Here is a 17,959-nt window from a genome sequence, read left to right on the forward strand (position 1 = left end):
AAATAAATGAAATGCAAAGCTTATTATTTGTAAACATTTTAAATAAAGTGGTAAACATTTTAAATAACAGTTGAACATTAACCGCCTATTTACTACTCCCTCTGTCCCTTATTATTTGTCGTTTTGGGTGTGTGTGCCACAAGTTTGACTCGATTTGTAGAAAATGCATGCAATATTTGTATCTCCAAATAAATTTATTAAAAAACTAGATTAAAAGATCTATCTAATGGTATTAATTATGTATCATAAATATTAATATTTTTTATATAAAATTAATCAAAATCATTTCTCGGGAAGTGAGAACGACAGTTATTTAGGGACGGAGGGAGTAAATCATATATGAAACCATCCCACATTTATAAAAAAGAAATTGATAACTGAATAATCTAATAATCTTGGAATATTAAATAACTAAACTAAAGCAATAATTTTCATTAATTGGACATGTGAGGGTCTGAGCTGCTCTTGTCCGTGAGCACGGTTGACATTTTAGTTTTTACTCTGCGAAGATTGCACACTTTATCCACAAGTCATGTCTCTCTTGATGCCCAAATTTGCAAGGCCCTTAAACACTTCCTTTGGTGAGTGGCAGGGATTCACTACGAGGACTTTACAAAGAGTTTCTAACCAATAACCAATAGTAGCCCGCTAAATTGTAATTGCTCGTCAGCCTGATGACTACCATTGATTATCCAGAATCTGCAGATAAACGATCCACACAATCAGTCAGCCTGATGCACCTTATCGTGTTCATTGACCTTTGCTCTGATTTAACTATCTATATATTCCCTTTGTCCTATAATGTAGATACATTAGACTTTTCCAAAGTTAAACTTTTTTAAAAATTTAACTACAAATAGCAAAATAATCATAGAGGTTAGTAACATACAAATTATGTTAGTAGATTTATTGTGAAACCAACTATTATAATATGTAATATTTTATATAAAAAATTATATTTAGAGATATTGTTGGACAAAGTTATAAAAGTTTGATTTTAAAAATGGAAAAAGTTCAATTTAATCCCTTCAAGTATAGCTAAAGTCTGAATAACCCCATAAACTAAAACAAGGTAATTTAGTCCATTTTACCCCATATACAATTTGTCTTTTTTATTTCTCCATACACAAGTTGAATTTTAATCTCAAATTTTGCAGGGTAGTAGTGGACATCACAATGTATATTACAAAATTTTCTATCATTTTTCATCATTATTTTTCATATAATTTTGTAATTAAATGATTAATTTATTATTAATATCCTAACTTATCAAAATAATAATAAAAAATTATGATGTATTCTTCTAAGATGTGTTATGTTGTGTACTATCATCTTTTAAATTTTTAACTTGAAAAATCTACCTATGCATGAAAAAATGAAAAAAAAAATTATATTAGAGGGTAATTTGAACAAAATGTCATAGTTTGGGGTGTAAAATGAACCAAATGATAGTTTAGGAGGTTATTCGAATTTTGACTATAGTTTAGGAGAGTAATTTAGACTTTTTTCCTTTAAAAACCTAAATATAGCAATATTCTAGGATAGAGCTAGTATATACGGAGTAGTTACCTTAAAAAAAGGAATAAGAAGATGGAAAGGGCAGTAAATAAGGTTTATTTTGTATGTTTCCGTAGTTGCAGGCTGAAGCTTCCACCTGGCATATATGCAACCGCAACACAAAAACCAGGCGGATCGGAGTTGTGGCCTCTCGTCTCGTCATCTTCGTGCCCGCCTCCTCCCCTGCCAAGAAACGCCTCCTCCCGTCGCAGATCCACGAAATCATCGATCAGGTGTTTTGGTCGATGGCGCTGGTCCCCATCAAGCAGCTGGACGGCCCCGGCGGCTACCTGCGGTGGAAGGAGTCGGTGCTCCTCCGCCTCCACACCCTCGGCGTCGCCCGCGTGCTCTTCGAGGACCGCCCCGCCGGCGACGGCGGCGACGCCGCGGCGGCCAAGAAGTGGGCGCGCGACGACGCGGTGTGCCGCGGCCACGTCCTCGCCTCGCTCTCCGACCGCCTGCTCCCGGACTACGCCCGCTTCGCCGCCGCCGCGGACCTGTGGCGCGCGCTGGCGCGCACCTACGACGTGGAGACGCGCAGCGCCTGGCGGGACAGGTTCCACTCGTTCGAGTTCGACGAGGGCGCCGGCGACGCCCTCCTGGAGCAGATCGCGCACGCGGAGGCGCTCGGCGCCGCCGCGAGGCTCCCCGACGACTACGTGGCCGACGAGCTGTGCGGGAAGCTCCCGGAGATCGTGGGCCACGGCGTCCTCGCAGGTTCCCAAACCGAGAACGAGACGGCCATGAACTTGGTCTGGGATGTCGCCCGCCGTGTCGTGGCGTCCGGCATCGAGCCGGAGCGTCTTTGGAAGACGGCGGCCATGAGCGACGACGACTATCAGGACGACGGCTTCTACATTGATGGCCCGAAGCGGCCGGAGCAGAACACGGGGCGCCGGAACCGCGCTGAGCCTGAACTCGTTGCAAGGAGCTGCAGGCGCAAGGTTTGATCACATTCATGTCATGGAGATGGGTTTATCCGGGCTTAGTTTGGGTGTTCAGAAAAAGGTGCGGATTGATGGGATTGAGGTGGTTAGAACGGAGATCTCATCTATAATTCTCTTTATCTTTCGGCAGTGTTAGGGTTTATAGTTTATAATAATCTACTAGATTTGTCATCACCACATGCACGTTAAACTATATGAACATTAGGAAGCTATATGCATTTACATCATTGCATGAAAACCGTTTATTTGTGCAAAGGATGTACCTGCTGTTTTTCTTATGTTTGGCGAATTCGAAGAATGTACAACGTTGATGAAAGTTGGATTCATCCATACACGATATAGAGTGACACGGATATCAGTAGGGATGTCGATCATGGTGATAGGTTTGGTACTGTACATGGAAGATCTGGAGACGCTATGATCGTCAAACAAAGAAAAAGCTGTGGAAGGAGAGGGAGTAAAGAATCGGTTTTGTCTGTTCCCATGTAGAAGCAAATTAATGCTAATAAGGTGCAGTTCTATTCATCTATGTACTGCAGGCAGCAGATTGGATTATCGTGAGCAACAACAGATCATAATTTGGTAATAGGAGTACATGGTTTGAGCTATAGTAGAATAATGTGTAACTAGCTAACCAACATGCTAACAGTCATGAGCACCTAAACCTGTCCTCCTACAAAGGAACGGGTGTGTTGGCGTTGAGATGAGGTGCTGAGCTGCTGATTTACTCGGGAAATATTTTTTAGTATAAAATATACATACATGTATGCAGCTGATACATACATCACTACCGGAAACCTGATGTTTGCACACGGGCTCATGGTAAAATAGAGACACACGGCCTTCATATGGCAAAGAGCTGCTGATTTACTTGGGAAATATTTTTTTAGTAATATCGAAAATATAACTTTTTTCTGTCAATAAGGTATGTGAGTACCTTCATATGGCCTACCTACTATTCACTGGGCAACATTAAAGCGTATACTAAGGTACCTGAGTTACACGATCAGTACTGGTCTTAAAATAAAAAAGATAATTATGTGATATGCTTGTGAGTGCATTTGTCTGATGCAGACTGGGTAGACGGTGTTGAGATCAATTGGCAGCTTTGCAGTGTCTCTAGGGTCTAATCTTATACTCCCTCCATTCCAAATTACAAGTCATCCCAAGAATCTTGGAGAGTCAATATTTTTTAAATTTGACCAAATTTATACAACAAGATAATAACATTTACGATACCAATTAAGTATAATTAGATTCTTTGTTAGTTATATTTTCATAGTATACCTATTTGATGTCATACATCTTTGTGTTTCTCTCTATAATTTTGATTAAATTTTGAGATAGTTTGACTCTCCAAGATTTTTAGAATGACTTATAATTTGAAACGGAGGGAGTATTTTGGAGTGCACGTACGTAAACAAGCCAGATCTAATTAGAGAGGCAGAATATAGATCTATGGCCAATGCTATACATGATTGAAATTATATGGGTGCAAACCTTGCTAGGAGAGTTGGGCAGCACATTTAATAGGTGCCACCCATTTATCCGCAAATCCTGACGACTTTTAACTCTCAGGTGCAGAACTCCGATCCTGCGACGATGGATGATGATGCCAAATAAACTGCAGCTAATAGCTGTCAGCCATGTAATTGATCAGAAATTGTTTCCAATTAGCCTTCTTTCTCTTTCTAAATAAAATACATGACGAACTCAGAAATTCCTCCAATCCAACGGATGTGTCGTATGACACGGGGCTGCTCAATTTTGGGTGTTTTTACCCCCAACAGATACCATAGAGTTTCAGTTATGCAATTCCAGCTACAAGGTAATTTCATCATCTGCAAGGCCACCAGAGTATACGCGGAGGACGCACCGACGAGACACCGCCTGCATTGCTTCCTTCCTGGTCTGCTGTCGGGGGCGGAGCTAGGTAGTCTCCGGGGGTGCCCGCGCACTCACGCCAAAATGAGAACTCAATGCTAATTATTAAATTTCCACCTTATAAATTAGAGATCTAGCAGTAGAATTATAGGCAAAGTACCCTTTCGATTCAGCTCTAGCTTCGGCCCTAGCTGATCCTGACGAGATGCGGTCGAGTTCTTAACTTCCTTTTCTCGGCTGGGGTTGGCTGCCGCGGTCGCTCGATCGCCTTCATCTTTTTCCACATGGATTGCTGCCTGTCTGCCTGGGACACGAGCAGTCCGGGTCTGGGGCTCCGGGTGGGGCTCGGACTGGGACTCCGCCTCGACGCGGGAGGACGCCGGGCACCCCCGGCCCCCCGGGCACCATATAAACAGCAGAGTCCCTGATGGCAAGCCGGAAGAGCAACAGAAACCCAAAAAAAAAAAAGAGGAAGCAAGCCACGCGATGCAGACCATCGCGAGAGCCATTTCTCGTCGCTGCAGCCTGTCCACGGCGGCCGCCGTCGGCGGCGGTCTGCTGCGATGAGCCATGGCACGCTAACCTGGACGAGCTCGTGAAGGTGGCGAGGGAGGCTGAGAGGAGAACCCGCCTCTGCGTGCGGTGGTTCTATCCTCTCGCTGCCATCGTCGGCGTCGTCAACATGGAAGCTGTGCGCTACTTCTTCCGGATCGACGACAGCCCCAGTCCAGTGGTGGAAGTGGAGCAGCAAGGACCTGCAAGAGCACAATCAGAATCAAAAATTTTAGACTACTAGGAACACAGTCTGTTATTAAACTTCCAACCAAATCTAAAAAACAACTCCAACGCCGTGGTCTCTAAATTTTTGCTCACAGATCGAAGTAACTCCTGTGTTCCTGCCGGTTGCAAGTGCGCCCAAAACTGCAACTAGTATGCCCCTCTGAATAAAGCCCATTGATCTAGTAGGCAATCAGAATCAAATAGGTCGATCAAGTAGGCAAGGTTGGGTAGGGTAGAGAAATCATGACAAAAACCTGGAATACTAGCTTGCTCCATTGATCTACCATCTAGATGTATCCACCAATGGGAACTTGGTGATTGGTTAGCAGGTAGTAATGTAATCCCTCAAGTACCAGGCATTGCAACCCTTCTCTATGTGTAAGCTTTCACTATTACAGACACGTTTTCACGAGCATTTAGTCGAACTCAAGACTGGCCCACGGGAATCATACGGGGAGATGGCACTTATGCGGCTATGCCAGCTGCACAAATATAGCACGTCAACAGTGTGGAATCACATGGCTTATTACATGACTGCTTATACAAGATTAAAAAGGGAAGAAAATTTTACAACAGGCACACCACTTCTTCCGCAATCACAAAACGTGGAGCATGAAGCTTGTCATTGCTTAAAACTGCCACCTCACTGTTTTCATCCGAGAAATACAGCGCTGCAAAAGGCAGCCGCTGCAGATCATGACAGCCCTCGTTCCACTGTCCACTTAGAAGTGGCTCTCTCGAGCTTCTTTACCTTACAAGCACCAAAAGGATTTGGTTGCTAGGTTTTGTCAGGTCACACGAAAGGTTTTAGGCACTGCACTGTACCAGCATGGCCACCAATCGCTGACATTGTGAGGTTAGTCAGATACCATCCAGTCCTGCTGATTACATTGCTATTTTCCATTCAGTATACAGGACTGCGATCTCGTTTTCCTGTCAATCTTCGGGTCCTTGGAGATGGTGATGACACTTTACCATAGCCACTCGATCTCATCTCTGTCAGGCAAATTAAGAAATGGGACAAAAAAGACAGAAGACATCACTGTATGCAATAAGCAAAATACCTCATTCTTCATGCAATTTGTAGATTACAGAAACTTTTTATTTACCTCTCTCTCTTCTAAGTTCCTGGTCTAATTCTTCCTTCCACTTCTTCTGTATTTCCGAAAAGCTGAGGCTGTAAAAGTAGTACTTCAACTGTTAAGTACCATTGGGAACATCATGATGAATGAGTTAACCAAGTGTCAGATTGACTTAATTGAACAAATGATAGCTCAAGATCATGTTGTTTATTGGGAATTGAAGATGGGAGGACAAGCGAAATACTTAACTAAATTAGTCCTAGGGAAAAGCATTTTTTCAATAAAATTTAACTGCTGTGCTAGATCAATATTTTCTGTAGAAATAAGGGATGCCACAGTAGTTACTATTCCTCAGATATATCTCACACAACACAAATATGCTGGATTAATTATATTGAATGGCAGTAGTAAAATGCAAGTAAATTCAATATTTACACTGGCACACAAACCTATTGTCTTGAATATCATCATGGACTAGCTTATCCTCAAGTTTATTGAGTCGAGGTGAAGCTATTTCTCTCAAGACACGACTGTTCTCCACACTGCTTCTTGAGGAGCGCCTAGTGTAACTCTTTGGACTGGCATTATTCAGATTAACACAAATTGGCTCTATTGATGCACCTCCCACCATCTTAATTGCTCGAGGGGTCAGCATGGCATTGGTCATGTTGCTTGCTTGGCAAACATCACTAAATCCTTGAGAAATTCCAGCATTCACTGTGTTGTAGAATTCATATAAAGGTGTCTGTAGTTTCTTTAGATCCAAAGCCTGTCAAGAACCAAAACAGTTTTTCAATTGAATTTCTATTTATTAGAAATAAATGGACTGAACTTGCAATGTCTCAAACATAACAAACACCTTCTCATCCAGAAATTCCTTTATTTTTGATTCTGTAAATTCATCATCCTCTTCACAGCTTCCTTCACAAGGGAAGGTAAAATCATTTTGAGACATCTGACTTTCTGCAAGTTTGGGTAATCCAGCGAACTCCCTTGATTGACTAACTTGTTCTGGGCTTATGTCAAGTTTTCTTTCCCATTCAACAGATGGTTCACACATAGGATTGAAACTCTGGAATTGACAGAAACATCACATAACTGTAAGAACAATACTAAGATAATTCAAAATACAAACTTCTGGGGTGTGTATAAGCTAAATTTAATGGTGAAAGTAGATAAAAGTGAAGCCTTAGATGAAATTTTTAGAATATCAGGACTCTGGAGTAAAGCGCAGATTCTCTTACTGATCCAACCATTGGGACGTCTTCATTGTCAGGAAACTGATCATTGCAGTGCCGATCCCACAATGGTCTGGTGTCTGATGACTTGTAAGAATTCAAGTTGCGTAGCTTGCCTGGACGACTCAAGTCCCTATTTAGAAGTCAAAGAACTTGCTCAAAATAAAACTGGAAGCAGACATCATACCAGGTTCAAGAACAAATTTACACCAGAGGTCACTTACAATTCGTCAGTTGGCATTACATAAGTATTAGGCTCATTGCTGGTGATTTCCTGTCAGTATTCATTTGTTTAGATTGCTATGTTATATCAAATAAGAGAGAAGAAGGGCAAATGAAATTAGTTCTGACGATCAAACCTTGGGTGCAGCATGATTAAGCTGACAAAAATCCCCCATACCTCCTGTAATAAATGGATGCTGAAAAAACATTTTTAAGGTGTTACTCTCCTCATAGTATAATATGAAATAATTACAGCTACTGAAATCTCATGCAAGAAATTTAATGTACAAATACCTGCAATAAGTCTGATGCAACCGATCTCATTTCTGGTTCTCTGAAATAAGAAACAAGCTTGTCAAGGCGCTTCAAACTGGAGTCATTTACTAGTTATTATTTCCAAGTGAGTGAAAAAGTGTACTGAATTGTCTGGGTGATAAATTTAAAGACAATTTCTTGAAGATCCATGTACCAACAGATGTTGATTGGACAACAAATAATTGCCACACAAACAGCAAATTATGTGCTTTTTATCATTCTAGAACTTATTTTATCCTTCATCCATCCTTCTTCCTATTTGGTGTTTATACATGTGTAAACTTATTAAAAAATAGCATAAGGTCATCACATGCTTCATTGAATTTGTAGTTTTGTACACATGTTTGATCTTAGCGACCAAAGAACAAAGATAATTGAGTCTTGTGAAATGTAGGCTTGGTAAATGAGGTGGAGACACTTTAGAAAGGTGGAAACATGTCTGTTCCTCAAAATCCTATTACATCAAGTGAAAAAGAACACCCTCCGTTTCTAACACTTCCAAGTATGTATCAAAAATAGAATTGCAACACGCAGATTTTAGAAGGTATTTGCATGTACATCAAACACATGCTTGTACACAGTTTTTTTCTTTAAAAAAGACATACTTGTGCAGAACTGCACAACCTGAACTCTGAAGTGGGGACATCACAAAGAGCAATCCAATGTGCTAAGAAAGTTGTGCCATATTCCATAGTCAGATAATTGCTACCTTTGGCAAACTCCAGTATGCAACATTAATTATTTTTATTATGATGTAAAAACAAACATGCCAACAAATCTACTAATATCCTTTTCAGATGATCATCCTAGAGACCGGAAGTGTAGTTTTGCTAATGTTGTGCAGACAGTATTCTGCGGCTTCTGTTTAAAAGTTAGTTTTGTGATAGTGTAGAGTTTTACAAAGGTGTTATAGCATAATTTCACTATATCAAAATTTGGAAACTTTTGTCTGCTTGGAAACAAAACCTAGTTATTGAGTGTTATCATGGTAGCTCTATTTTTATCTATAATTGCAAAAATGACTAAGAGTACTCATGTCCAGTTAACAGATAACACCAATAAATTATAGAATTAACTCTGAAACAATAGGCTCCTAATGATTCTTTACAAGATCGTATAAGTTGGCAAAAGAAATTTCCTGAGTATAGCAAGTTGAATACATGTCAAGGCTAATTGAATTGTATCTTTATTATCAGACATGCAACAATATTGTCATTTATCAAGGGGTATAAAGCATCAAGATATACTTTTGTAAGCATTTTAACAGAAAATCCTTGGCTTCTGGAGAGAGATGCTCTGGTATAGGTGGATGTGATTTCGTCGTCCCAACATAATAAAGAAGAGAAACCTGAAAACATTTAGGACTGTTAAGAATAATCGATGCCTATAAATTCCAGAAGAAAACAGATGATGCAGTTTACCTCTTGATATTCATGACTCCAAGGGGCTTTGCCTGTCGCCATTTCAATAACAGTGCACCCAACACTCCATATATCAGCAGAACTGCAAGGATGGACACTAAGTATCAATTGAAAAGATAAAAAAAAAGTTGGGAGTGCAGCAAAAGTAACCCAAGATCTTGTTCTGAATTTGCCATAACTATCAGCATGCTTGGAATAAATTAGCAGGAGAGACATCTACATCAAACTGTCAGCTAGGTGTGCCCATGCAGATCCTTGAGCCACAATTTAAAATAGAAAAACTTGGAGAACATAAATGTGTACTTAAATATTTACATTATGTAAACAACAATATATAGAAAGGAAACTACAAGTGTAGTTCAATGACGAATTTAAAAAATGGTAAATAGTAGTATGTCAGTAAGAAACAGTGCTCCTGGTTGTTTTGTCGTTTGTCTAATACCTTCCGGCCTTTACTATAAAATTGCAATATAATGAACACAATAGTACAATACAGTTCTTTTAGACAGAAACAAGTTGCACTCATATTATTCTTCATTCTTAAAGAAGTAACCACAGAGGTGCAGTTTTTCTTTCTCAACTATACAATGATAAAAAAACACAGATTACCAATTGTGACCACTTCCAACAATGACCTCTGGTGCCATCCAGTATGGTGTGCCTTTCATCGTCTTTGCAGCAGTTGCAGTTGCCTAACAGACGACAAGCATGTAAATATAGTGGACCAAGAAGGAAATAATCACATGAAAGATGTATAAATAGTAAAAGGTCACAAGGCATGTTGCATTGCAATGATGAATAGAACTCCAAGAAGGAAAGTGTTTCCATTTTCCCATTTTCAGCTTTGCTCATATGGTTCTGTGGTCTGTTATAATTTATTTACTTTTAGTTGAGCATAAAAGTGGATAAAATAGGGCATTGAAGTTTAAAATCTAGAGAAAAAAAGTCAAATATTAAGTTTGTTATTATATCTAAGATGTGATCAATTAAAATCAACTAGGCTTAGCAATGGAATACAACAACAACATAGCCTTTTTTTCTCAAGCAAATTGGGGTAGGCTAGAGATGAAACCCGAAAGAAATAAGTTCAAGGTTCAGGCACATTGATAGCTAGTCTCCAAGCGCTCCTATCCAAAGCTATCTCTTTAGAGATATTCCAATCCTTAAGGTCTCTCTTAACCGACTCATCCCACGTCAGTTTAGGTCTACCTCTACCCCTCTTTACATTATCGACCCGCTCAAGAATCCCATTACGCACCGGCGCCTCAAGAGGCCTTCGTTGGACATGTCCAAACCATCTCAGCCGATGCTGGGTAAGTTTCTCCTCAATTGGTGCCACCCCGACCCTATTCCGAATAACTTCGTTCCGGACTCTATCCCTCCTTGTGTGCCCGCAAAACCACCGCAACATCCGCATCTCTACTACACCCAGTTGCTGGACATGTCGCCTTTTTATAGGCCAACATTCAGCACCGTATAACATCGCCGGACGAATTGCTGTCCTATAGAATACAAGCCAGTATAAAATAATGTCAAGGCATATGCGGACAACAGATATTGGATATAACTAACGTATATACTTACCAACTTTTCTACTTGTTTAGATGCCCCAAAATCTGCTAACTTAATGCATCCTTTGTTATCAACAAGTATGTTTGCTCCCTGAAATATGACAGTCACAAGAACACCGTATTACAACCACATCATCAAATGCATTGAAGGACACAAAGTTCAATTGCTGAAGAAATACTCATGCCTTTATATCCCTATGTATGATTCCATTCCGATGCAAATACTCCAAGCCATACAAAAGCTGTTTAGTATACTTTCTGATGACCTGATCAACAAATAAACTGCATGAACACTACGCTTAATTGATCAACTCATAGAAGTAAAAAAGAGCAACCAGAACATGCAATACTGACAGCCTCAGGGAATGATCCAAGCCTCCCAAGTAGCGACTGTATCGAACCTCCAGGAACAAATTCTAACAAAATATTTAGTGTATTCTCCTCCCGTACCGTGCCAATATATCTCTGATCAAGCAACATCAAACATATCAAATACCACTGTTAAAAGGAAGCCTAACCATGTTAAAATTGATAGTGAACTTACAACAATATTAGGATGTGAGAGGTTCTTAAGCATCTTCACTTCGTCCTCAAGTTCCCTTACATGTGCCTAGTCAATATATTTTCATATAAACATAATTTTAGGGTCCACTAAAAGAACGAATTTGAGAATTGGGCAAAGGATAAGGAAAACGAGCTTGCAGATCAAAGGTACTAACTTGGGCCTTCTCCCTCGTCGCGTTGCTACTTCCGATCAGAACCTGCAACCAAAAACCAACAAGATTAACATTAAATGGCCAGAAATCTCCCCTCATACAAAGCCTGGCTTCGTGGTGGAAGCTTCCCGACCTGCTTGACAGCCAGGAGCTCGCCAGAGTCGAGGTCCATGCCAAGGTAGACCTGCCCGAACGCGCCGCTCCCGATGAGGTCGCCCTTCCGCCACCGGATCGGCGGGTTCTCCTCTCCTCCGCCAGTTCCTTCGCCCCCTACCCCTCCACATTCGTCGGAGGCCGACGCCGCGGCAACGGGAGCGGGCCGCGGCACCGACGGCGGAGGCAGGAGGCGGCGCGTGGGCGAGGGGCTCTTGGCCGCCATCCCGAGCAGCCCCATCCCCCGCGACCTGCGGAGGCGGCTGCTGATCCGCTCCCTGAACCCTCCGCCACCCGCGGCGGCGGAGGAAGAGGAGTGGGAGGCGGCGGGCTCGTCGATCACGGCGGCGCCCGCGCGGAAAGAGATGGAGCGGCGCACGGAGTCGAACAGCTCGTGGAACCCGCCGCCGCCGCCGCCTGCGGCATCGTCGCGCCGCATGTGTGTCCGTCGGCGGCGAGACCGGGAGGAGTTCGGGGATCGGATCGAGTGGGGAATTTGTGGGGGATTTGGTGATTTCCCTTGGCTTCGTGTGCGGCGTGGCTCGGCGAGTTTCAAAACCTTGGGGTCGGGCCGTTGCCCGTTGGGGAAGTGGCGTTGGACGGAAATGACCCTGCCGGCTCGGACGGACGGGAATTTGGGTGTTCAGGTTACAGTGGGCTTTAAGGCTTAGCTTGGGTGGGCCAAAGAAGACGAAGGCTCAGCCCAAAGCGAACGCGTCCAAAACGGCAAAACCGAAAGGGCGTCTTTTTTATTTTTATATTTTTCAAAAACATTTTTTACAGAAATATATTTTTGATTTCATAATTTACAGTTTTATACCCCTCCCGCCCGGCAGGGGGCCGCCCCCGGCAGGAACTTATATGTAAATAAAAATAATTTTTATTTGCTCGGAGGCCCTTCCCCTACCGCCCCTCCACTGGGCGGCAGGGGGCCGCCCGGCAGGGGGGCCGCAGGCTCCCCCTCCCCGCAAAATTACAGCAGTGGGCCATTAGATGTGGTTTTAGATATTTTGGATACAAATAAAAACTATTAGTAAAGTACATGAATATGAAAAGTATAAGTTATCAATTCATACATATACGCAAATGAGAACGAAATAGTTGATGCATAAGAACGAAATAAGTATAACATGACGGCATGTCCACAACAAAAATACAAAAACAATTAGAAGCACCTCCTAACCACCCCGGCCACCCCGGCCATGTCGACCTCTTTTACGCTGAGCGTGGACGTGGTCTGTAGAGTAGGTGTGTCGCTCTGGAAGCCCTATGTCTCTACCTGGACGTCCGGTGGCCACAGGTGTCTGGAAGGTAGGATCCGCCTGCTGGTTAGGTGTAGAAAATAACCGACTCCAATCTTCGAAATTCGCCTCAAAGGTATCCTGTGTGGGCCCTATACAGTAGCAATTAAAATATCTTAATCATCATCTTATAAGTCATATATTTGGGTACATATTCATCATACGTACCTGTTGGTGGTGGATACGAAGAATGGCCCATATCAGGAAGCTGGTGGTGCGATCCTGTAAACCGTTCAAATTATTTAAAATATTCATAGAAATAAGAAGCACATGATAAATTCGGGCTACAGATTAGATATTTACCTTGCATTCCTTCTGCTGTCGCCGTAGGGTAATACGAAGAAGGTCCAGCATCATATAACTGTTGTGATCCTATATGTTAATACAAAAGGAATTAGACTTCATACCACAATTAATTGAAATTAAGATATGGACTATATGTCTACCGAAAAGTCGTGGTGGTGCCTGTGTTGGTTGAAATGACATCCCTGGAGCTGGTGCCATGGTACTAAACTGAGTCCCTCCGTGAGGTTGATAAGGTGGGTGTGCATCACCTGTATGGACTGAGAATTAATTGTTGGCTTCAAAGTAGGAAGTCAGTAAGTATCCTCACGTACCTAGATAATGCTGCTGAGACCAATAAGGTGCTTGGGAAGGCTGCTGCTGTGTGGGGCCACAAGGAAACGAGGTCGAGGCTTGAGACGAACCGTACGAGTCCTCGTACAATGTCCGGCTACCAAAGACTTCAAGCATAGAATGGGATCTTTGTGAAACTCGGGTCCAGACCGACTCTTGCTCATTCCTATCCATCATAGATCCCGCTCGAATCCTCATCAAATTCGTTCTGGCATCTACGTCCATCAACTTGCACATTTCAAACTGCAAGCAAGAAAAAGAAAGACATTAACATTGTAATCCAAAGTATTTGAAAAGCGATGATAACTTTGACTCACCGCTCCAGCTAATGCCGCATCCCTATGTCGTGCGTAGCCATCCGGTGGTGTCGCAACATGCGGCTGTGGTTGCATGTCAGCATATATCAAGCGGCAACGAGTCTGAGGCTGGTACCAGCTCAGGTACGCCCTGTACGAAGCCTCCGTGTGTGCAAGGGTCGCAAGCGTCACGTTCTCCTCTGCCTGGTCCCAGCCATCGACCCAAGGCTGCACCCTTGTCACCCACATGTTGGAGAAGGGTTGACCAGTCCTCGACGAACTAAATATTGAAAACAATTTAGTCAAATATGATTAGTTAACTATACAATGCATAGTCACTGAAATGACATATGAATTGTTACCTGTGGTCATGGCGTTCGACCCGATCCAATGCTGACGGCACATGATACAACTGTCTTTGACCGAACTGTCTCCTGACTCTGTCCGGGCAGTGAGCCTCAATGTAAACGTCGTACACCAACGCTGTAGTTGTCATCCAAAAGGCCTGGTCCTGAAAGCAAACCGAAGATATCCCGATCGGTGCACGAGTGTTTATAGCCAACTCGGAGTAGGGCTCCCACACGACGTCTTTAGGTGTCAACCGATCAAACTCAGCCACAAATTTAGGATAGGCCCGACGAGACTGTACGTGGGCCCATCTCTTCTGCACAAAATTAATAATAATATGTACAAATAAGAAATACAAAGAGGGTGAAACAAAGCAACATAATTGCCAACAGAATAGTACGAGTAGCAGTCATTTCCGTACCTGACGAGCGTACCAGAGAGTCCCCATGGTGGGCTTATCGTTTTCGGTGTCACCGTACATATCCAGCTCATACGGTGAGTGGTCGACAATCGGGCGAAAAATTGCTATCCTCTCGTACGACCAAAACTGTAGCAGAATCGGACATCCTGTAAGAATTGCATTGTGCTTATTTTGCACCGATGCCTTGCAGAGGTCACGGTACGTGGCTGCAAGTACCGCTGATCCCCAACTGTATTGAGGTATTTCCTCCACATCTGCCTCTGCGATCTCTTGTGCGTAAGGCACAAGCACCATATCCACATAGGCCCCGTGTAAGTTGTTGAACATTATGTATCCAAACAACCACAACATGTATGCCTCAAGGGATCGAGTGACGCTATCCTCATCAGCATCATGTGCCAAATTGTCGGGCTGCATAAAAAAGATGAATATTTATGAGTACGAGATCAATTATAAAATAAAACCATAACTGCACTAGTCAAAAGCATAACTCTAACATTAATCGTAACAAAACAAGGTATGTACCTGGAACTGCAGGATCCATGACTTGGCAGGCCCTGTTGCTTTTGGGTGCTCCTCTACATCAATCGCGATGTCAATATTTGCAAAACGTTTTTCTAGATCGTCCAACCACGTAGGCGGGACAACGCGAGGCCCTACGACATCCCCACTGATAGGAAGACCCAGCAGCATCGCAACGTCCTGTAGGGTTGGTGTCATCTCCCCACGAGGGAGGTGGAAGGTGTGTGTCTCATGCCTCCATCTATCAACCAGAGCCGTCAGTAGGGACCTGTCCAGCTTTACTGAACCACTCTCAGCAAGACGGCCTATAGTAAGAAGACCAGCATCACTCAACTTGAAAAATAGAACGATCAAAGGTAAGTACATTATGTACGAAACGTATACGAAACAAACGTATTCTTAGAAACATAATCCGACGACATATCACATGGGCACCCATCGTGGGTTAACAGGAATAAACTCCGCTGGTGGACGTGGACGCAGCACGTTAAGTTTCACGCGCTGAACCACTGAAAGGAAGGACCGGTGCGACGAGTCTATGACTCCGTCAAGTAGAGCTGGTGTATCTTCGGCCATACCTAACACAAAAAAAATACAAGTTTTCTGTATTTTCTAATATTTATCTGAAATTTTCATATAATTTTTCTAGCATTTTCATGCATTTCCTACAATTTTTGTATAATTAATTTTTATAAATATATTTTTCTAACATTTTCTACAATTTTTATGCATTTTCTACAATTTATCTTAAATTTTCATAAATTTTTCTAACATTTTCTAGTATTTTCTACAATTTTTGTACAATATATTTTTATTAATATATTTTTCTAACATTTTCTAAATTTTTCTGCATTTTCTACAATTTATCTAAATGTTGGTAATCAATACCACAAAATTGGTTGGTAAACCTAATTGGTTTTTCTAAAAACTAATCTTAATTCTACCAAAATAATATTTAAAACATTACCTAAATCGTTAAAATATCATTACTGCTGCATACACTAATTATAGAATTAAACATACAAAAAATTTAGATTGAGAAAGTTGACAAATATTTATTACCTGCGGTTCGGATCCAAAATCCGGCAGGGCTTCGCCGTTACAACTCCCTCCCTCACCCCTCCTCTCTCCCTCACCCTCTCTGGATGTCGTGGGAAGCAAATGAGGGGGAGAAGGAGAGAAGCCTTTTATACAGTGTGGGGAGCCTGCCGCCCAGTGGAGGGGCGGTAGGGGGCCTGCCGTCCGGTAGAGGGGCGGCAGGCTCCCGCCAAGAGCCTCCGCGTAAATAAAAATTATTTTTATTTATATATAAGTCCCTGCCGTCCCCCCGCCGGGCGGTAGGGGTATAAAACTGTAAATTGTGAAATCGAAAATATATTTCTATAAATTTTTTTTGGAAAATATAAAAATAAAAAAGACGCCTTGGCCTCTGGGTCCTCTAGTCTAGTCATATAGGCCAACTTATTAGGCCCTGTTTGTTTCGGTGTAGTACTAGTAGCACACAATTCCCGAAAAAAGAATCTTCAATGCATGGAATACTAAACGAAGTTTATTTGCAAAACCTTTTCACGGATGGGTGTAACTTTTCACGACGAATCTAATGATAGTAATTAATCGATGATTGGTTACAGTGATGCTACAGTAACCATCCTCGAATCGTGCGGTCAAAGGCCTCATTACGTTCGTCTCGCGAAGTAGAACAAGATTGTGGAGTTAGTTTTATAAATTGACTTTATTTAGTACCCCTAATTATTGGTCAAAATTTTTATGCTATTAGTACTACTGCAAACCAAACACGGCCTTAGTTTGGGCTGTTATCTACTGCTTGGACCAGGGCACCAGGCCTATATATGTGAGTCAGACGGACACACGGACCGAATTGAATTGGGGTCTATTGCGCGATTGCGTGGACCAGGCCTTTGGGAAGGACTAACTGGGCTATGTAAGTCCAATCCAATATATTTATCTGGGCCATTAAATCAATCTGTAATATTTCCTCCGTTTTTTCAAATGTAAGCATGTATGTAAGGTCTTTTAGCTATGTCTCAAGTTGAAATTTTCAAATTTGATCAAGATTATTAAAAGAATCTACAACATCAAATTTTTATGTCTTGACAGTGCATTTATTTTGTCTGCAAATGCTATTGTCTTTTCTATAACTCAATTATAATTAGAAAAGTTTGGCTTAAGTCAAAATAAAAAAAACACTTACATTTTAGAATGGATGGAGTGGAGATAACTTATCTTAAACCGGCCGGCTTGCAATGCAGAACAAGTATTCGATGCATTATTACCACATTGCACCAAAGCAAGGTGTCTCAGCGAATATCAGGAGCAGATTGACGCGCTGCATATGGAAACCACGGCACAAAGATACTGACACATGCTTCGTCGTCGTCAAGTGGTTCGTGCTTGCTCATAAAGATCTTCGTCAATCCTCTTGATCTATACGCTGATTCCAACCGACCAACCCATGAATACAACACGGTGACATTGTAGTGGAGATGATGAACAAGTAGAGAAGAAACACCACATATTTGCTAGCGACG

At 42.1% G+C, this 17,959-nt stretch overlaps 2 protein-coding genes across 2 annotated transcripts; one reads left to right on the forward strand and one right to left on the reverse strand.

Moving 5' to 3' along the window:
• The first annotated feature begins 1,802 nt into the window (after positions 1–1,802).
• On the forward strand, positions 1,803–2,507 carry LOC120678128. Its single transcript, XM_039959284.1, has one exon. It carries the CDS (start codon positions 1,803–1,805, stop codon positions 2,505–2,507), a length of 705 nt encoding a protein of 234 aa, XP_039815218.1.
• A 3,110-nt stretch (positions 2,508–5,617) lies between these two features.
• Positions 5,618–12,485, reverse strand: LOC120678638 (mitogen-activated protein kinase kinase kinase NPK1-like). The gene is made up of 17 exons (XM_039959889.1): positions 11,867–12,485; positions 11,737–11,778; positions 11,562–11,627; positions 11,372–11,482; positions 11,203–11,283; positions 11,031–11,108; positions 10,056–10,138; positions 9,447–9,528; positions 9,273–9,373; positions 8,005–8,044; positions 7,848–7,907; positions 7,713–7,762; positions 7,495–7,621; positions 7,110–7,322; positions 6,700–7,019; positions 6,278–6,345; positions 5,618–6,164 (listed from the first exon to the last, which is right to left on the reverse strand). Exons 1-17 carry the CDS (start codon positions 12,323–12,325, stop codon positions 6,073–6,075), a joined length of 2,073 nt encoding a protein of 690 aa, XP_039815823.1. The 5' UTR covers positions 12,326–12,485; the 3' UTR covers positions 5,618–6,072.
• Positions 12,486–17,959: the final 5,474 nt, after the last annotated feature.

This window comes from Panicum virgatum, chromosome 6N, assembly GCF_016808335.1.
Source record: "Panicum virgatum strain AP13 chromosome 6N, P.virgatum_v5, whole genome shotgun sequence".
NCBI lineage: Eukaryota > Viridiplantae > Streptophyta > Magnoliopsida > Poales > Poaceae > Panicum > Panicum virgatum.

Excerpts from the sequence above, each read along its gene's own strand:
- LOC120678128 (XM_039959284.1), top strand. The coding sequence starts at position 1,803 with ATGGCGCTGGTCCCCATCAAGCAGCTGGACGGCCCCGGCGGCTACCTG.
- LOC120678638 (XM_039959889.1), bottom strand. The coding sequence starts at position 12,325 with ATGCGGCGCGACGATGCCGCAGGCGGCGGCGGCGGCGGGTTCCACGAG. Across the intron at positions 7,020-7,109 it reads AGGAATTTCTGGATGAGAAG|GCTTTGGATCTAAAGAAACT; the intron begins GTGTTTGTTATG and ends GGTTCTTGACAG. Across the intron at positions 6,346-6,699 it reads GATGATATTCAAGACAATAG|CCTCAGCTTTTCGGAAATAC; the intron begins GTTTGTGTGCCA and ends CTACTTTTACAG.